Raw genomic sequence first — 21366 nt, 5'->3', positions numbered from 1 at the left:
TGCAAAGCATTAATTTTGCATGTTTCCGAGTTTTCAGAAAAAAAGTAGAATAGCACTTAAGTTCTGCCGGGCCGAACTTTGAATACCCTCCACCATTTCGAAGGAAAATGAAATTTTTCAAAAAATAACACGGTTATATGAGGATCACACGAAGACTTGGACCTGCATACGATTTTTTTTTTTGTCATAGACTGTAGTACGAACTTTAAATACGAAATTTTAAACGATTCCGATGAATGATACTGCTGAAATCATCGAAATACCGAATACCGGGAGCTACCATTATATGGGGGCTACACGAAGACGTGGACCTGCATACCTGTAGGGTCTATTATAAATATTTCGAGGAGTTACAAACGGAATGATAAAGTTAATATACCCTCCATAGGAGGCCATAAAAACTCATTTTGCAAAAACTAGAAAAATAAGGTAAATGTAAGAAATGTTTTACCATTTTTAATGGTCAAAACCTAAAATGTTTACGAATTTTTAAACTGCCTTTTAATAAATAAGTAGATTTTTATATGTTTTCTTTTACGGTGCGAATCGGTGGTTTTTATAACATACATTTTTCAATAATTTTCACAAATCTCAATATTTTTTTCATTCAAAATTTTCCTACCTATACCGGCCATAAGTTTTCATAGATATTATGAAAAGGTTTGATTATTATTATTTTTCTTATTTTTTTTTAGTATTTTTATTAAATTTTAGGGTATTCCCACATTGACTTGTAGACTTTTTTTAAATTGAAAATCCTTAAGTAAATGACAAAATTATTTTTTATATTTTTTACGTCTGAAAAAAATATTCTTTTTAAGTCTTTCTTTAAAACACCCACCTTCTGCAGAAGTAAGATATTTCCACACTAGAAAAATTTATTTTCCAATATTTCCGATTCCAATTGGATTTTCCTCCTTCTCCTGCTTGTTGTTGTTGCAAAATGCACTTGTAATTTCCACTTTACAATAATTATTATTTTTTATATATTTTATTTCCTTTAATAATTATTTTTCATTACACTGCTTTGCAATTTAATTATTTTCTCTCTTTTCTTTGAGATGCACTTTTCCTTAGATATAAATTTTTTGCTTGTAGATAAAATTTTGCATTTCTTTTTCGCTTTTCGCAAATTCTCTTTTTGCTATTTCCTTTTCCAATAAAAAATAAATTTTCAAGCAGCAATTTAATTATTTTCTTTAGCAATTTATTTTTATTTTTTCTATTCTCATCAGCACTCACACAGAATGATTTTGGAAATTATTGGCAAAATTTTCTTCTTTTTTTCACTCTCTTGTGGGGGATAAATTCAATATTGATTTTTATTTAAATTTTAATTTTTCGATTTTTTTTTGGCTTCACAAGAAACTTATGTTTTTTATTTTTATTTAATTTTTGTGTAATTAATTTTGCTTAATTTTCTTTTGTCGGTATCGTGGTGTGTGGTAATTTGTTTATTTTATTTATATTTTTTGCTCTTTAAATTGTTTTAATTATACATCTTTTTTTTATTTTACTTTATTTTTAATTTTTTTTTCAATTATTTTTTTTTACTTTTTTACTGCTGCGGCTGCTGATGCTTCTTCTGCATTTTTGCTGCTGTTATTTTTCTTATTGTAGTTGTAGGTAGGTTTTCTGCTGCTGCTGCTGCGGCGGATGATGTATTTTTTTCTGCTATAGCTGGTTGCTGTTGTTGTTGTTGCTGTTATTATCATTATTTGTATGGATGTATGTATGCATGTATGTACAATATACTAGTATAGTCGCACAACGAACGACCGACGAACAACCAACAACTAAAGACCGTTTATTATTGTTGTTGTATATTTTTTGTATTTTCTTTTTTCTTGATTTTAATTTTTCCCATTCTTTCTTTCATTTCATTTTTGTGTGTGTGTTTTTTTCTTTTCTTCTTCCTCTTTTGCTTTTGTATTGTATTTTTTTCTTCTTTTTTTTGTTGTGTTGGAGGCAAAAACGTAGAACAACGCGCGTAACGTAACCGCCTTTAACGATGCATATTCATCGCTGTGTACTCAATGACTGATTTTCTTCTAAATTCATCAACACTCAGCACAAAATCGTATCTGTCGCAGTGCGGTGAGAGAGCCAGCATTGGATGAGAGAAAAAGAGAGCCACATCAACGAATACAAAAACGACGGCGCGAAATTTTTAAAAACACAACATTCAGATACGTGAGTACCGTTGAGAGTGTCGGAGATACATTTCGCTGTTTGTTTACCTATTTCGTTCTCTGCACACAATACGGCTAATGTCGAGGGTTTTAAAAAGCGCCAAAATGGAAAAAGACGTTTTCTTCAAGAATTTTGAACAGGGGCTTAATTCTTGAACTTTGAAAATTCCAAATTATCAATTTTATGAAGAAAAATAATGTCAAATGAAAAGTTTTGTAAAGAAAATATTTTGAATTTTATTTTTTTTGCCACTCTATAAACAGTGAGAAATATTTTGCTAGTTTGTTTCTTTTTATACCCTTCACCATAGTATGGAGGGTATATTAAGTTTGTCATTCCGTTTGTAACACCTTGAAATATACATTTTAGACCCACGAAGTATATATATTCTTGATCAGCGTAAAATTCTATGTCGATTTAGCGATGTCCGTCCGTCTATCCGTCTGTGGAAATCACTGTAGCTTCCGAACGAAATCAATAAAATGTCATTCATATATTGTGTCTGCAGGACTTTGAAAATGGGCCATGTAGGTCCACGTATTGGTATAGCCCCCATATAAAGGCACCTCCCGATATTCGGTATTTTGGTAATTTAAGCGACATTATTCAGCGGAAATGTTTGAAATTTGGTATTTGGAGTTCAAAATGGGTACTACAGCCTATGACAGGAACGTGTCCATGCAGGTCGACGCCTTCATATAGTCCCCATATTCGGTATTTTGATGATTTTAGCTACATTATTCACTGAAATTTTTTCAAATTTGTTATTTGAAGTTCTTAATAGATACTACAGCATAAGACAGAAATTTGTCTGTGCAGATCCAAGTCTTCGTATAGCCCCCATATAATGGTACCTCTCAATATTCGGTATTTTGATGACTTTAGCTACATTATTCACCGATTTTTTTCAAAGTTTCGCGTTTGAATGTTCTAAAGGCTTATGACAAAAGTTGCCACGTCGTCGTATAGACCCTTATATAACGTCTACATTAGGTATTTTTAAAAATTTTAACAGAATTTGTAACCGATTTTATTTTTTTTATTTATTTATTTATTTTTTTTTTTTTTTTTGAAAATTGCCAAATTCGTTCCAAATGGTGGAGGGTATTCAAACATCGCCCTGGCCAAACTTACAGCTTTTTAACTTGTTTATTTCAATTTCAAAATTGGTTTGATAGTTTATTGTCCAAGAAGCCGTGTCGATGCGACTACCTGTGCTCTTCTTTATTCCTTCTATACATCTCTGTCGAGGACTACACCAGAACAAGCCGTGGTTTAGAACAGCAGTATTGGCTCTTGATTTATCAAAGGCGTTTGATACAGTCAATTACTCCACACTGTTCGAGGACTACATTACCCATGAAATGATTGATAATCAACTATGTGTGTGGACGCCAGTCGAATGGGGATTTCCGGAACAAAAAGTCCAAACCCCATAGAGAAAAAGGGTGTTCCACGAACAGCGATATCTCCATTAGAGTAACCCTCCGGAATTCGATGGCCTCCACATGACATTGAGATCGTTATTAATGATGATTGTGCATTCATGGCGTCGGGTCTTTTCGTCACTCACGTATGTCTTAGGTTAAACATTTATCTCGAGGAGCTTTCTGCTCTCTTCCATGCTAAGAATATGAAAATATCAGCAGCATCGATCTTTTCCACATCAACTGTGGATATAAGAACACATCTGAATGTGTAGGTTCGGGGACATCACATTGGGCGCTGATAAGGATACCTTGTTTAAAATGTACTGACTCAAGAAGACCTCTGGTTACAGCCCATAATATTTTTGAACCTGGAGTTGGAACCAGGTTACCAAAATCCGAACATAACATGTGAAACTGTTACAACTCAGAAGAGCAGCTGGTAATTCCAACATATCTTTTTATAATTCCATGATTATTTCCAGAGAGTAGAAATTTGAGAAACCTTACTTCTCCGCCTACAATACAAATCACTGTTACCCTTGTTTCTTTTAAAGAAGATAATACATATTCTTTTAAATCTGCAGGTTAAAAACTTTCCACTTTTTTCTAATACTTAGTCCTCATTCTCTTTAAATGACAAGAAAGGACCCCAGTTCATTTTCCAATTTTTCTTGCAAAGAACTCTGACGTTACGTAGTCCACTAACTCTATTCATAGAGAGACTACAATATGTTATCAACTCACAGTGAATGAATCGTGTAATCATTGGTTTGTTTTGATTATTTCTTTTGTCTATCAATTGACTGTGGATGTTAGTGAGGTCCCCCCTCAAGATTTTCTATGACAAACTCCAACAAGAACAGCAGAAACAAACATTAAATTCGTGGCATCTGCTCCAACAAAGCAAAAACAAGTGCTGCATCACAGAAAACCCAAATAGAAGATAAGAGAGATCATCACCCGCATAAAGCCATAGGCCACAAGCAGGCGGCAACCCAAGCAACGCACAATGGCAAATCTCAAAGATGATTTGGATCAATATCTGCTGTTGCAGAGTGAACAAAAGAAAAAATTCAAAGTGCCACAACTGAAAGTACCCGATAAGTTTGGAAAAATATTTCGAAATGCTGAACCGGAGGCCAACAGTTGGTTAAAGGACACGCAGGATAGCTGCTGCCCGAAATTGGTAAGTATTAATAGAAATTGAAATTGAAAATTGATTGTATTTATCTCTTCTTCACCCCCACCGATTAGTCACGCTTACAACGTATTGTCGGCTTTGTTGCTTGCCTGGGCATGGGCACACTGTGCATAACAATATCCCTGTTCTACATTCCTGTACTGCTGCTGAAGACGCGCAAATTCTCGCTGCTTTATACACTGGGTAGCTTATTTTTTATTTTGAGTTTTTGTTTCCTTTCCGGCTTTTTGGCCTTTTTCAAGACGCTCTTCACGAAACAAAGAGCCTTGGTGTCGTCGACATATTTTAGTTGCATGTTTGCCACACTCTACTGTGCCCTGTGGCTACAAAGCACTGCCCTCACCGTACTCTTTGCCTTGGCCCAGATGATTGCACTGGCTTTTATGGTTGTGGGCACGGTACCGGGCGGTGCAACCGGCATGAAATTCTTTGGTTCCTTATTTAAGAGTAGCGTAAGTTCGTCAACAAGTTCGAGTGCTTTGCCGGTTTAAGAGACCAACCTAGTTTTGAGGTAGCTATTTTTTTTTTTTGTATATAGTTTATAGTGATCGACACTGCAGATATTCTCATAATTATTTTTTTTCCTAAACGAAAGCGAAATTATAATAAGATTTATGCGATTTATATACCTACACACTCTACATACATGTGGCATGTAACATAAATAAAGAAATTAAAAAAAGAATGAAACAAGAAGAATCTTAAACAAGCTGCCAAATGATGTCGTGCACTTTTATTTCACCCTAGGATAATTTCCGGAAATCGTATGACGGTAACTGGCCTTGAATAGAAAATATGGATTTTCAGGAAAAACAGTTGCAAAATTCTCAAGGACTATACAAGTTATGACAGATTTTCTAGGAAAAGAATCGTGGATATACAAAATTGTCTTTAAAGTGAATATCTCAAGGACCATCAGAGTCTAATTTGTGGACTTTATGACTATCCAAGTTTTAGTCGAAGACTTTTAAAAGAGAAATTCTCAAGGACTATTTGAGTTATACAGGCATGTCACAGAATGTAAAATCGTTCAAGAGTGAAAACGAAAACGGATTTAGCTTCTCTAAAAAACGGAAAACGCAAAAATTTTGCGTTTTGATATCACTTTCAAAAAGCAGGGTGAAATTGAAATGTTTAGTGATTTTAACGTAAAAAATAAACAGAAGACACATACATTTAACAGAAAATATTGTATTAACCAAATTCTCTTAGAATGAACATGTTTTTGGAATTTATTTTACAAAAAATCTATTATTTTTCTAATCCATGATGAAAATGCAAAAAAATATGCAGAAATGAACGGCAGACTTGTATTGTTGAATTATTGCCATGTTTGAAGAAGAAGGTGTAGAAATGTAAAACTGACAGACCAAAAAGCAAGAAAGGGGAAAAACAAAAAAAACAATTAATTGTTTGGTTTGAGACATTCTAACGTGAGTTCCGTCAATGCATCCTACAATTCCTGGAATTTCATAATTTTCAAAAAAGTACAATTTCGACTTTCTTTTTTCTTCGGAAGACATTCTAAATTTGATCCAATGTGGACAAATTTCAGCTTCAATTGCATTAATAACTCTCCACATAATTGTAGAAACTGTACTTCTCCCAAGGCTTAGCTCCACATCTCTACCTATAACTCCTTGAAATGCACCCGTAGCCATAGCCGGTATATTGGAACGTTTGAGGTGGGGAGAAATTTTTTCCAAAACTAAAACAAAAGCTTCTTTATTTAGCAGATAATAAGTTATAAATCTGTATAAATAAATTATTATTAAAATAAATTTGAAAATAACTCATTGCTGGTGGATCCTTACTCTGCATTTGAGTGAGATAAAGGATCTGATGCGTTCCTCAATGTCCGGCGACGAATTTTTTCAGTAGACCGCTGAGTTATTTCTTCATCCATTACAGCAAGTATTGAAGCCCCTGGCATTTTTACTTTTGGTGTTTATATTATAAAAAACAATTTAAACTCCTTTTTTAATTGTCAATAATTTGTTTACGACCATTTTTTCATGGAGTTACCATATTTTTATTTAAAAAATGTGAAATGATTTTTTTTCCGGATTAGTCAAAACGTACGAGTGCTGAGGAAGCAAAAGCAAATCGTAACGATTTGGAAAAGGTGAAATAAATCGATTTCGTAAAACTTCTGTGACATGCCTGATAATCAACGATTCAATCTTAAGGACTATTAGTGTCTTAAGACTATTAGTCTTAAGGACTATTAGAACAATTTAAGGACCATAAGAGTTATAATTGCGGATTTTTACTAAAAATGTGATATTGGGAATATGAAGAAAGAAAGCCTAAATTGGTTCACTAAGAAATTGTTAATTTTTTCAAGAGAAAAATCTTAGGGGCGATCCTAGCTATAATTCCATGCATCATCAGAAGCATCCAGAGGTTGTGCATAATGGATAATATTTTTTTATGAAAAAATTCTTTTGGACTACCAAAGTTATAGTCGTAGGCTTTTAAAAGAGAAGTTCTCAAGGACTATTCAATCTCAAGGGCTATTACTTTTTTTGCTATTATTTAAGGGTTATCAGAGTTAAAATTGGAAATTTTTAGTAAAAATGTAAAAATCTTAAACATATTTTTAAATCTAAAAAAAATCATAGGGGCAATCCGAGCTATAAACCCATAATCCGCCTTCGTGGAGCATAGTTGTTTGATATCAGTTGCGCCCACAGGATGGTGGAAAGCCAGTAGATATATTGGGTAGAAGCGAATTGAAAAAAAGCAATGGCAGGCAGTCAGCTGGTCTGGATGGAGTCTCGGCTTGAATACCCGAGTATCAATGATGCTTAGAATGACGAGGCGATGTTTTGGTGTCCTCTAAAATAGTCAAACTTCTGTGCTGGTCCCTACATAAAGAGGACCCTTCTAATGCTGGGGTGTTATGGGACCACATGTCCATTAATTTTACAGCTTTGCAGTTAGGATATTGGGTGTATACTAGGGGAGCTTCGTTGATACCTTGGCTCCTTAAAGAAGGCGAACGAATATTGTTGTTACACATGGTTTGTTTGATATCCGCTAATCCGTTTTAAAATCCATGTTCAAAAATTCATTTGGCAGGTTAATTAAAGAGGTGCAGTGTATTATCTGGGCCTGTATTACATGCCGGGCTCAACGAATATTAAGGTTTAGTCAGTCCCTTCCCAAAACAAAGACATATGGAAGACAAATTATAATAAATTGTCAAGGCCTCAAAAATGACAACGACTTTGGGAAATACCTTTTCATCTGGAAAGGTGGTATCAAAGGAAAACAAGCAGACCAATAAAAGCTCTCCTTTCTATCCGTTAGTAGGTCTGATCTAATAATCGTGGTATGCACACTAACTGACCACTACAGTATCACATATCTGAAGTCAAAAATGTATAACAGTGTTCCTCACTGCTGTAGACTATGTGAAGATTAAAAAGAGGTAGAGACGACAGAACACCCACCATGCAGATTTCCAAACAAGAGATAAACGATATTTTGCAGGCGGGAGATAGAAATTCTGACTTTTGTTTGTCAAAGTTTTTCTCAACTTTATTTATCCCATGATGAATACAATAGACCAAAAGTCTCCGAGTGAATCCCGTGTAGCTACACATCCTTAAACCAAATCATAAGAGAAAGATACTTGCATTTTTTTAAAGAGAGAATATAGATGACCGCCTGGTTTTTAATCGTGTTCTTTTAAAAAGAAAAAAAGCCAAGGACTATCCAATTTGTAATCATGGATTTGTAATAGAACTATCATAGGTGTTTCAAAGCTATAATTGTAGATCTTTAAAAAGAAAATAATTTTAAGGACTAACAGAACTATAATCCTGGATTTTATTCGAGAAAATTGACAAGATTAGCAGAGCTTGAATTGGTAGATTTTACGAGAAAAAATTCTCAAGGTTTTAAGAAGGTCCAACAAACACAACGTGTGTTTAGCGACGAAGCTCATTTTTGGTTCAATGGCTAAGTAATAAAGCAGAAGTAATTTCTATATAAAAAAGTGATCACAAATACTAGCTAAATAATAGCTAAAAACGCCGAAAACTCAATATTTAAGGAGTTATGGCCATTTTAAAATATTCAATAATTCATGCCTAAAAAAGTGATCACAAATAATAGCTAAAAACGCCGAAAACTCAATATTTAAGGAGTTATGGCCATTTTAAAATATTCAATAATTCATGCCTAAAAAAGTGATCACAAATAATAGCTAAAAACCCCGAAAACTCAATATTCAAGGAGTTATGGCCATTTTAAAATATTCAATAATTCATGCCTAAAAAAGTGATCACAAATAATACCTAAAAACGCCGAAAACTCAATATTTAAGGAGTTATGCCCATTTTAAATATTCAATAATTCATGCCTAAAAAAGTGATCACAAATAATAGCTAAAAACGCCGAAAACTCGATATTTAAGGAGTTATGGCCATTTTGAAATATTCAATAATTCCTACTTAAAAAAGTATAATAATTAAGGAGTTATGGCCATTTTAAAATATTCAATAATTCCTACTTAAAAAAGTGATCACAAATAATAGCTAAAAACGCCGAAAACTCAATATTTAAGAATAGCCAAAAACGCCGAAAACTCAATATTTAAGGGGTTATGACCATTTTAAAATATTCAATAATTCATGCCTAAAAAAGTGATCACAAATAATAGCTAAAAACGCCGAAAACTCAATATTTAAGGGGTTATGGCCATTTTAAAATATTCAATAATTCATGCCTAAAAAAGTGATCACAAATAATAGCTAAAAACGCCGAAAACTCAATATTTAAGGAGTTATGGCCATTTTAAAATATTCAATAATTCATGCCTAAAAAAGTGATCACAAATAATAGCTAAAAACGCCGAAAACTCAATATTTAAGGAGTTATGGCCATTTTAAAATATTCAATAATTCATGCCTAAATAAGTGATCATAAATAATAGCTAAAAACGCCGAAAGCTCAATATTTAAGGAGTTATGGCCATTTTAAAATATTCAATAAATCATGCCTAAAAAAGTGATCACAAATAATAGCTAAAAACGCCGAAAGCTCAATATTTAAGGAGTTATGGCCATTTTAAAATATTCAATAATTCCTACTTAAAAAAGTGATCACATATAATAGCTAAAAACGCCGAAAACTCAATATTTAAGGAGTTATGGTCATTTTAAAATATTCAATAATTCATGCCTAAAAAAGTGATCACAAAGTGATCAATAATTCCTACTTAAAAAAGTGATCACAAATAATAGCTTAAAACGCCGAAAACTCAATATTTATGGAGTTATGGTCATTTTAAAATATTCAATAATTCATGCCTAAAAAAGTGATCACAAAGTGATCAATAATTCCTACTTAAAAAAGTGATCACAAGTAATAGCTAAAAAACGCCGAAAACTCAATATTTAAGGAGTTATGGCCATTCTAAAATATTCAATAATTCCTACTTAAAAAGTGATCACAAATAATAGCTAAAAACGCCGAAAACTCAATATTTAAGGAGTTATGGCCATTTTAATTATTCATGCCTAAAAAAGTGATCACAAATAATAGCTAAAAACGCCGAAAACTCAATATTTAAGGAGTTATGGCCATTTTAAAATATTCAATAATTCCTACTTAAAAAGTGATCACAAATAATAGCTAAAAACACCGAAAACTCAATATTTAAGGAGTTATGGCCATTTTAAAATATTCAATAATTCATGCCTAAAAAAGTGATCACAAATAATAGCTCAAAACGCCGAAAACTCAATATTTAAGGAGTTATGGCAATTTTAAAATATTCAATAATTCCTACTTAAAAAACTGATCACAAATAATAGCTAATAACGCTGAAAACTCAATATTTAAGGAGTTATGGCCATTTTAAAATATTCAATAATTCCTACTTAAAAAAGTGATCACAAATAATAGCTAAAAACGCCGAAAACTCAATATTTAAGGAGTTATGGCCATTTTAAAATATTCAATAATTCCTACTTAAAAAGTGATCACAAATAATAGCTAAAAACGCCGAAAACTCAATATTTAAGGAGTTATGGCCATTTTAAAATATTCAATAATTCCTACTTAAAAAAGTGATCGCAAATAATAGCTTAAAACGCCGAAAACTCAATATTTAAGGAGTAATGGCCATTTTAAAATATTCAATAATTCCTACTTAAAAAAGTGATCACAAATAATAGCAAAAACGCCGAAAACTCAATATTTAAGGAGTTATGGCCATTTTAAAATATTCAATAATTCCTACTTAAAGAAGTGATCACAAATAATAGCTAAAAACGCCGAAAACTCAATATTTAAGGAGTTATGGCCATTTTAAGATATTCAATAATTCCTACTTAAAAAAGTGATCACAAATAATAGCTAAAAAACTGATCACAAATAATAGCTAATAACGCTGAAAACTCAATATTTAAGGAGTTATGGCCATTTTAAAATATTCAATAATTCCTACTTAAAAAAGTGATCGCAAATAATAGCTAAAAACGCCGAAAACTCAATATTTAAGGAGTTATGGCCATTTTAAAATATTCAATAATTCCTAAAACGCCGAAAACTCAATATTTAAGGAGTTATGGCCATTTTAAAATATTCAATAATTACTACTTAAAAAAGTGATCACAAATAATAGCTAAAAACGCCGAAAACTCAACATTTAAGGAGTTATGGCCATTTTAAAATATTCAATTATTCATGCCTAAAAAAGTGATCACAAATAATAGCTAAAAACGCCGAAAACTCAATATTTAAGGAGTTATGGCCATTTTAAAATATACAATAATTCCTACTTAAAAAACTGATCACAAATAATAGCTAATAACGCTGAAAACTCAATATTTAAGGAGTTATGGCCATTTTAAAATATTCAATAATTCATGCCTAAAAAAGTGATCACAAATAATAGCTAAAAACGCCGAAAACTCAATATTTAAGGAGTTATGGCCATTTTAAGATATTCAATAATTCCTACTTAAAAAAGTGATCACAAATAGTAGCTAAAAACGCCGAAAACTCAATATTTAAGGAGTTATGGCCATTTTAAAATATTCAATAATTCCTACTTAAAAAACTGATCACAAATAATAGCTAATAACGCTGAAAACTCAATATTTAAGGAGTTATGGCCATTTTAAAATATTCAATAATTCCTACTTAAAAAAGTGATCACAAATAATAGCTAAAAACGCCGAAAACTCAATATTTAAGGAGTTATGGCCATTTTAAAATATTCAATAATTCCTACTTAAAAAGTGATCACAAATAATAGCTAAAACGCCGAAAACTCAATATTTAAGGAGTTATGGCCATTTTAAAATATTCAATAATTCCTACTTAAAAAAGTGATCACAAATAATGGCTAAAAACGCCGAAAACTCAATATTTAAGGAGTTATGGCCATTTTAAAATATTCAATAATTCCTACTTAAAAAGTGATCACAAATAATAGCTAAAAACTCAATATTTAAGAAGTTATGGCCATTTTAAAATTCTCAATAATTTATGCCTAAAAAAGTTATCACAAATAATAGCTAAAAACGCCGAAAGCTCAATATTTAAGGAGTTATGGCCATTTTAAAATTTTCAATAATTCATGCCTAAAAAAGTGATCACAAATAATAGCTAAAAACGCCGAAAACTCAATATTTAAGGAGTTATGGCCATTTTAAAATATTCAATAATTCCTACTTAAAAAAGTGATCCCAATAATAGCTAAAAACGCCGAAAACTCAATATTTAAGGAGTTATGGCCATTTTAAAATATTCAATAATTCATGCCTAAAAAAGTGATCACAAATTACTACTTAAAAAAGTGATCACAAATAATAGCTAAAAACGCCGAAAACTGAATATTTAAGGAGTTATGGCCATTTTAAAATATTCAATAATTCCTAAAACGCCGAAAACTCAATATTTAAGGAGTTATGGCCATTTTAAAATATTCAATAATTACTACTTAAAAAAGTGATCACAAATAATAGCTAAAAACGCCGAAAACTCAATATTTAAGGAGTTATGGCCATTTTCAAATATTCAATAATTCATGCCTAAAAAAGTGATCACAAATAATAGCTAAAAACGCCGAAAACTCAATATTTAAGGAGTTATGGCCATTTTAAAATACTTAATAATTCATGCCTAAAAAAGTGATCACAAATAATAGCTAAAAACGCCGAAACTCAATATTTAAGGAGTTATGGCCATTTTAAAATATTCAATAATTCCTACTTAAAAAAGTGATCACAAATAAAAGCTAAAAACGCCGAAAACTCAATATTTAAAGATGTTATGGCCATTTTAAAATATTCAATAATTCATGCCGAAAACTCAATATTTAAGGAGTTATGGCCATTTTAAAATATTCAATAATTCCTACTTAAAAAAGTGATCACAAATAATAGCTAAAAACGCCGAAAACTCAATATTAAGGGAGTTATGGCCATTTTAAAATATTCAATTATTCATGCCTAAAAAAGTGATCACAAATAATAGCTAAAAACGCCGAAAACTCAATATTTAAAGAGTTATGGTTATAAAAAAGTGGTCACAAGTAATAGCTAAAAACGCCGAAAACTCAATATTAAAGGAGTTATAGCCATTTTGAAATATTCAATAATTCCTACTTAAAAAAGTGATCACAAATAGTAGCTAAAAACGCAGAAAACTCAATATTAAAGGAGTTATGGCCATTTTAAAATATACAATAATTCCTACTTAAAAAAGTGATCACAAATAATAGCTAAAAACGCCGAAAACTCAATATTTAAAGAGTTATGGCCATTTTAAAATATTCAATAATTCCTACTTAAAAAAGTGATCACAAATAATAGCTAAAAACGCCGAAAACTCAATATTTAAGGAGTTATGGCCATTTTAAAATATTCAATAATTCATACTTAAAAAAGTGATCACAAATAATGGCTAAAAACGCCGAAAACTCAATATTTAAAGAGTTATGGCCATTTTAAAATATTCAATAATTCGTACTTAAAAAGTGATCACAAATAATAGCTAAAAACGCCGAAAACTCAATATTTAAGAAGTTATGGCCATTTTAAAATTCTCAATAATTTATGCCTAAAAAAGTGATCACAAATAATAGCTAAAAACGCCGAAAGCTCAATATTTAAGGAGTTATGGCCATTTTAAAATATCCAATAATTCCTACTTAAAAAAGTGATCACAAATAATAGCTAAAAACGCCGAAAACTCAATATTTAAGGAGTTATGGCCATTTTAAAATATTCAATAATTCATGCCTTAAAAGTGATCACAAATAATAGCTAAAAACGCCGAAAACTCAATATTTAAGGAGTTATGGCCATTTTAAAATATTCAATAATTCATGCCTAAAAAAGTGATTACAAATAATAGCTAAAAACGCCGAAAACTCAATATTTAAGGAGTTATGGCCATTTTAAAATATTCAATAATTCATGCCTAAAAAAGTGATTACAAATAATAGCTAAAAACGCCGAAAACTCAATATTTAAGGAGTTATGTCCATTTTAAAATTTTCAATAATTCATGCCTAAAAAGTGATCACAAATAATAGCTAAAAACGCCGAAAACTCAATATTTAAGGAGTTATGGCCATTTTTAAATATTCAATAATTCCTACTTAAAAAAGTGATCACAAATAATAGCTAAAAACGCCGAAAACTCAATATTTAAGGAGTTATGGCCATTTTAAAATATTCAATAATTCATGCCTAAAAAAGTGATCACAAATAATAGCTAAAAACGCCGAAAACTCAATATTTAAGGAGTTATGGCCATTTTAAAATATTCAATAATTCCTACTTAAAAAAGTGATCGCAAATAATAGCTAAAAACGCCGAAAACTCAATATTTAAGGAGTTATGGCCATTTTAAAATATTCAATAATTCCTACTTAAAAAAGTGATCACAAATAATAGCTAAAAACGCCGAAAACTCAATATTTAAGGAGTTGTGGCCATTTTAAAATATTCAATAGTTCCTACTTAAAAAAGTGATCACAAATAATAGCTAAAAACGCCAAAAACTCAATATTTAAGGAGTTATGGCCATTTTAAAATATTAAATAATTCATGCCTAAAAAAGTGATCACAAATAATAGCTAAAAACGCCGAAAACTCAATATTTAAGGAGTTATGGCCATTTTAAAATATTCAATAATTCCTACTTAAAAAAGTGATCACAAATAACAGCTAAAAACGCCGAAAACTCAATATTTAAGGAGTTGTGGCCATTTTAAAATATTAAATAATTCCTACTTATAAAAGTGATCACAAATAATAGCTAAAAACGCCGAAAACTCAATATTTAAGGAGTTATGGCCATTTTGAAACATTCAATAATTCATGTTAAAAAAAGTGATCACAAATAATAGCTAAAAACGCCGAAAACTCAATATTAAAGTAGTTATGGCCATTTTAAAATATTTAATAATTCCTACTTAAAAAAGTAATCACAAATAATAGCCTGAAACGCCGAAAACTCAATATTTAAGGAGTTATGGCCATTTTAAAATATTCAATAATTCCTACTTAAAAAAGTGATCACAAATAATAGCTAAAAACGCTGAAAACTCAATATTTAAGGTGTTATGGCCATTTTAAAATATTCAATAATTCCTACTTAAAAAAGTGATCACAAATAATAGCTAAAAACGCCGAAAACTCAATATTTAAGGAGTTATGGCCATTTTAAAATATTCAATAATTCCTATTTAAATATTTAAGGAGTTATGGCCATTTTAAAATATTCAATAATTCCTACTTAAAAAAGTGATCACAAATAATAGCTAAAAACGCCGAAAACTCAATATTTAAGGAGTTATGGCCATTTTAAAATATTCAATAATTCCCACTTAAAAAGTGATCACAAATAATAGCTAAAAACGCAGAAAACTCAATATTTAAGGAGTTATGGCCATTTTAAAATATCCAATAATTCCTACTTAAAAAAGTGATTACAAATAATAGCTAAAAACGCCGAAAACTCAATATTTAAGGCGTTATGGCCATTTTAAAATATTCAATAATTCATGCCTAAAAAAGTGATCACAAATAATAGCTAAAAACGCCGAAAACTCAATATTTAAGGAGTTATGGCCATTTTAAAATATCCAATAATTCCTACTTAAAAAAGTGATTACAAATAATAGCTAAAAACGCCGAAAACTCAATATTTAAGGCGTTATGGCCATTTTAAAATATTCAATAATTCATGCCTAAAAAAGTGATCACAAATAATAGCTAAAAACGCCGAAAACTCAATATTTAAGGAGTTATGGCCATTTTAAAATATTACATAATTCCTACTTAAAAATGTGATTACAAATAATAGCTAAAAACGCCGAAAACTTAATATTTAAGAAGTTATGGCCATTTTAAAATATTCAATAATTCCTACTTAAAAAAGTAATCACAAATAATAGCTAATAACGCCGAAAACTCAATATTTAAGGAGTTATGGCCATTTTAAAATATTCAATAATTCCTACTTAAAAAAGTGATTACAAACAAAAGCTAAAACGCCGAAAACTTAATATTTAAGGAGTTATGGCCATTTTAAAATATCCAATTATTCCTACTTAAAAAAGTGATTACAAATAATAGCTAAAAACGCCGAAAACTCAATATTTAAGGAGTTATATCTATTTTAAAATATTCGATAATTCCTACTTAATAAAGTGATGAACCGTATTCCTGCACAATATGGGTGAAAACATTTTGCCTGAATTTTTGGTGTGAAGCATCCAGTGATTCAATGCCGTTCTAATTTCTTTTTCGAGAGGGCGCAGATGAAGTCGCCTTAGCCATCAAATTACAATTTTTAATAAACCAAATCCATAAATTTTATATTTATGTACATAAGCCTATCTTAATTTGCTGTAGTTTCTTGCACTGTGAACCCTCCTATGAATGTTAAACTCATTAGTGGCATCCATCTGAAAATGCATTTCTCTGAGGCACCCTGTAATGTTAAACCACTCTCACTTGCTCTCTCTCAACACAAACAACGTTGTTATTTGTTTTCGTTTACAATTGACGACCAGGCAAACGCATTGTGGCCAATATTAAAAAATAAATAATTGATAAATAATAATAATCAAGTTTAACTTACAAACATGGCCAAAAGACCCGGTTCCAGTCTTGTGTTGGCCCAAGAGCCAAAGAAAACTAAAAGTGATTTGGTGGCATACACAAATCGTGACAAGGCCTTAATGGAGGAGGTAAGTAATGCCCAATCAAGTTCAATAAAGAAAAATGAAATAATTTCTTCTCATTTAGGGTGTGCGAAGAACCTCGAATCTCCAGGCACCCATTATGCTGCTCGAAGGTCATCAGGGAGAGATTTTTACAACGGAATTTCATCCGGAGGGAGAAATGTTGCTATCATCCGGGTTTGATAGGCAAATATGTAAGTTAATGGCTTCAAATATTTGACAAATGTGTAATAGCTTCCTTCTGCTAGATATCTGGAACGTTTATGGTGATTGTGAGAACATTTTGGCCATGTCTGGCCACACGGGTGCCGTTTTGGAAGCTCATTTCAATACCGAGGGTTCACAGGTATTCACTTGCTCGACAGATAAAACTCTAGCCATATGGGATATTGGCACAGGCCAAAGGGTGCGACGCTTAAAAGGTCATACGAACTTTGTAAATTCCCTACAGGGAACACGTCGTGGCCAACAAATGCTGTGTTCCGGTTCTGATGATCGTACCATACGCATTTGGGATGCGCGAAAGAAACTTTCAGCCCATATGTTGGAAGCACCGTTTCAAGTGACCTCGGTTACATTTAATGACACATCCGATCAAGTTATATCCGGTGGCATCGATAATGAGGTGAAAGTCTGGGATATACGTAAACAACAAGTTTTACATTCACTCAAAGGGCACACGGACACAATTACAGGATTATCGTTATCACCCGATGGATCTTATATCCTATCAAATTCTTTGGATAACACTTTAAGGATATGGGATATACGTCCCTATGTACCGGGTGAGCGTTGTGTGAAAATCTTCCAAGGTCATCAACATAATTTCGAAAAGAATTTGCTACGTTGCGCCTGGTCACCGGATGGTAGTAAAATTTCAGCTGGTTCTGCCGATCGTTATGTCTATGTATGGGACACAACAAGCAGAAGAATTCTATATAAACTTCCCGGACACAATGGTAGTGTTAATGACGTTGATTTTAGCCCCAAAGAGCCGTTGATTGTGTCGGCTTCTAGCGATAAGACTTTGTATTTGGGTGAAATAGAAGACTAATAAATGGAATGAATGAAATGTAAAAAAGACTTACCATGTAGTTATGATTTTTTGTGGAACAGGAATATTGTGTGCAATATTGATGGATGGGAAATTTTGTGTTGAATAATTGTTATCTTTTAATAAAGAATAGCGACATTGTTGGCGCAATAATTTGCATCTATGAAACACGATCAAGCGCACTGAAATGACAGCAACAATGATAATCACATAGAAATGATAGCCCGCCATAACAAAATCACATAACGGATCTTTATCACAATTACAAGGTAAACGCACTGTAATCCACTATTGTCTCAGCATTGCTTTTAAAAAAATATATTTTTCAAATAATGATCTATATAAGGTCGGCCAACAAACTAATCTCATAAATAGACATATTGTGAACTGAAATTCAAAGAGAGTGAAATCACAATGGTGTAAAAACTACTAATTTTATTGTCAATAGTAGTCTTCTTGGCCGACCTTATATAGGCCTTGATGTTCGTTTCCTTCAAATTTGTCAATTTTCTGAAACTACCAGTAAAAATGTATGTATGTTTTTATTAATATTAGTTTTATATGTCAGATTTCTTGATAGGCCTTAAAGTACGTTTACATATTAAATCTATTTTATCCTTATCCTCAGAATTGTCCAATCTCAATAAATTTACCTTAACCTTTTTATAGTAAAATTTATTTAGATTGGTAAATTATCAGGGTTTACCCTTGTGGAGATTTGGCATGTAAACGTACTTTTAGAGAAGGATACTCCAAAAAATGCATGGCAGAAGAATACAGGTAGATGCATCAACGCTTGGGAGCATTGATACATAAAAAAAAATTTAAATGTTTTTTCAAATATAAGTAGATGTTTATATGTTTTCTCATACTACGTCATTTGGAGGCTATTATAATTCGCGTTTTTCAACAATTTTTACAAATTTAAATAATTTTTCATTCAACATTTTCAATTCAAAAATTGGTCCCAGCAGCTGTGTCGACGCGTCTACCTATATTCTTCTACAATGAAAAAATGTTTTTATACTTCCAACGAAATAATTTTATTGTGACTTGTTAACTATCACAGTCAAAGTACATTACTTGCGAATATCTATATCTATTCACATGGGAATGATAGCTCATAACGAAAATTCATCATAATCACTGGGCAAGGCACGGCTATCGAGTGTCTGAAAAAAATCGAATTGGTAACAAATTTGCTCTGATTTTACATATATTTTGCGGAAACCGAGTATCACCTCGATTGTCAATTTACCATTCTCATCGAGTAAATTATCTATTCACATAAAAATGATAGCTTGTATTAAGGCGTCATAACGGAACATTATCATAATTACTGTCAAAGCATTGCTATTGTTAAGTGTTTCAAATATCATTATAATATTTATCATTGTTATTTTGTCATATGTTTCCCTTTTGCTTTCTCTCAATGTTTGTAAAAGTATAGAAATTTAAATATTTAAATATTATCAATTGCAGGCGTCGTTTTTTCTTGAATGGGAACGCGTTACGTTGGCAATAACTAAATTTATTGGTTGCTATCACTGCAATGTACAATAAAAAGAAGAAGACAAAAGGAGAGTACAAGCAAGTTCTAGTTTGAATTTGGTGGGAAAAGGTGTTATATCGTAGGTTTTTCTAACAGAAGTGCATAAAATAAAGAATTGTTGTGAAATTCCCGTACTATTTGCATTGGTAAGTCAATCTAAACATTTTTTTTGTAATTGGAATATCCATCTTTTATATATACTTATAAGAATTCTATGGAATTCTTTTCCATGAGTGGCGTTGCAAATTCTTGGTAAAGTAAAAAAAATAAAGTAAAACTATCATAGAAACAAATTCAGAATAATTTATTCCTGCTAACTGCATGCAAATGATATTTAAAAGAAATGTCCATGGCATACCAAATATAGAAAAGTATAATCCAATTTCCATCTAGTGATGATATCTAGAGGATCCTTTGGTAAAATCCAGTTTGAAATTCTGCGAAACACAATGCCGTGATCTTGAGTGCGGCCCAAGTCCCGTGTAGCAATACTATTGCCCAGGTCATGAGAATTTCTCTAGGTTATGTCCTACATCGGTTACGCGAAAAATTGTTTTAGATACCATACTTTTTGGAGAATCTTGAAACATTTTCACAAAACAGTTAAATGAACTCAAAAATCAGCTTGTTAGGGCTCCAAGAATATAATCACTGTAATTATAAAATATATTGATGCCTATGACGGTTTCATGTTCACCTTTGTATGGAAGCAACTGAAAAGTTGTAAGTGCATTCCATTTTGGCCATGTCTGGCCACACGGGTGCCGTTTTGGAAGCTCATTTCAATACCGAGGGTTCACAGGTATTCACTTGCTCGACAGATAAAACTCTAGCCATATGGGATATTGGCACAGGCCAAAGGGTGCGACGCTTAAAAGGTCATACGAACTTTGTAAATTCCCTACAGGGAACACGTCGTGGCCAACAAATGCTGTGTTCCGGTTCTGATGATCGTACCATACGCATTTGGGATGCGCGAAAGAAACTTTCAGCCCATATGTTGGAAGCACCGTTTCAAGTGACCTCGGTTACATTTAATGACACATCCGATCAAGTTATATCCGGTGGCATCGATAATGAGGTGAAAGTCTGGGATATACGTAAACAACAAGTTTTACATTCACTCAAAGGGCACACGGACACAATTACAGGATTATCGTTATCACCCGATGGATCTTATATCCTATCAAATTCTTTGGATAACACTTTAAGGATATGGGATATACGTCCCTATGTACCGGGTGAGCGTTGTGTGAAAATCTTCCAAGGTCATCAACATAATTTCGAAAAGAATTTGCTACGTTGCGCCTGGTCACCGGATGGTAGTAAAATTTCAGCTGGTTCTGCCGATCGTTATGTCTATGTATGGGACACAACAAGCAGAAGAATTCTATATAAACTTCCCGGACACAATGGTAGTGTTAATGACGTTGATTTTAGCCCCAAAGAGCCGTTGATTGTGTCGGCTTCTAGCGATAAGACTTTGTATTTGGGTGAAATAGAAGACTAATAAATGGAATGAATGAAATGTAAAAAAGACTTACCATGTAGTTATGATTTTTTGTGGAACAGGAATATTGTGTGCAATATTGATGGATGGGAAATTTTGTGTTGAATAATTGTTATCTTTTAATAAAGAATAGCGACATTGTTGGCGCAATAATTTGCATCTATGAAACACGATCAAGCGCACTGAAATGACAGCAACAATGA

The 21366-nt window shown here is 31.8% G+C and overlaps 4 protein-coding genes across 5 annotated transcripts in view; 3 read left to right on the top strand and 1 right to left on the bottom strand.

Annotated features, from left to right (window-relative positions):
- Positions 1-2353, bottom strand: part of LOC101895549 (protein split ends) — a 249591-nt gene extending 247238 nt beyond the window's left edge. For both annotated transcript variants that reach the window (XM_059125563.1, XM_059125565.1), the window contains exon 1: positions 842-2353. The gene's annotated coding sequence lies outside the window, so the exon portion shown is untranslated. The remainder of the gene's footprint in view (positions 1-841) is intronic.
- A 2059-nt stretch (positions 2354-4412) lies between these two features.
- LOC101894918 (uncharacterized) lies at positions 4413-5545 on the top strand. The gene is made up of 2 exons (XM_005183088.4): positions 4413-4809; positions 4878-5545. The coding sequence occupies exons 1-2, from the start codon at positions 4633-4635 to the stop codon at positions 5313-5315; spliced, it is 615 nt and encodes a 204-aa protein (XP_005183145.1). The 5' UTR covers positions 4413-4632; the 3' UTR covers positions 5316-5545.
- Positions 5546-16826: 11281 nt separating this feature from the next.
- LOC131803830 (U5 small nuclear ribonucleoprotein 40 kDa protein-like) lies at positions 16827-18130 on the top strand. The gene is made up of 3 exons (XM_059125562.1): positions 16827-17053; positions 17112-17241; positions 17296-18130. The coding sequence occupies exons 1-3, from the start codon at positions 16949-16951 to the stop codon at positions 18099-18101; spliced, it is 1041 nt and encodes a 346-aa protein (XP_058981545.1). The 5' UTR covers positions 16827-16948; the 3' UTR covers positions 18102-18130.
- Positions 18131-20327: 2197 nt separating this feature from the next.
- On the top strand, positions 20328-21192 carry LOC101891716 (U5 small nuclear ribonucleoprotein 40 kDa protein). Its single transcript, XM_005188539.4, is given in 2 exon segments — positions 20328-20384; positions 20387-21192. Coding segments are annotated over 2 exon segments (819 nt in total). The 5' UTR covers positions 20328-20342; the 3' UTR covers positions 21164-21192.
- Positions 21193-21366: the final 174 nt, after the last annotated feature.

The sequence above is a fragment of the Musca domestica genome, unplaced genomic scaffold (genome assembly GCF_030504385.1).
Source record: "Musca domestica strain aabys unplaced genomic scaffold, Musca_domestica.polishedcontigs.V.1.1 34, whole genome shotgun sequence".
Taxonomy (NCBI): domain Eukaryota; kingdom Metazoa; phylum Arthropoda; class Insecta; order Diptera; family Muscidae; genus Musca; species Musca domestica.
Note: the sequence above shows the minus strand (reverse complement) of the source record. Positions and strands in the feature narration are given on the sequence as shown.

What these genes read in the sequence shown, in the direction of transcription:
- LOC101894918 (XM_005183088.4), top strand. Translation starts at nt 4,633, where the DNA reads ATGGCAAATCTCAAAGATGATTTGGATCAATATCTGCTGTTGCAGAGT. An exon ending in ATAGCTGCTGCCCGAAATTG is followed by an intron (nt 4,810 to 4,877) that starts GTAAGTATTAAT and finishes CCCACCGATTAG; the next exon opens with TCACGCTTACAACGTATTGT.
- LOC131803830 (XM_059125562.1), top strand. Translation starts at nt 16,949, where the DNA reads ATGGCCAAAAGACCCGGTTCCAGTCTTGTGTTGGCCCAAGAGCCAAAG. An exon ending in ACAAGGCCTTAATGGAGGAG is followed by an intron (nt 17,054 to 17,111) that starts GTAAGTAATGCC and finishes CTTCTCATTTAG; the next exon opens with GGTGTGCGAAGAACCTCGAA. An exon ending in CGGGTTTGATAGGCAAATAT is followed by an intron (nt 17,242 to 17,295) that starts GTAAGTTAATGG and finishes TCCTTCTGCTAG; the next exon opens with ATATCTGGAACGTTTATGGT.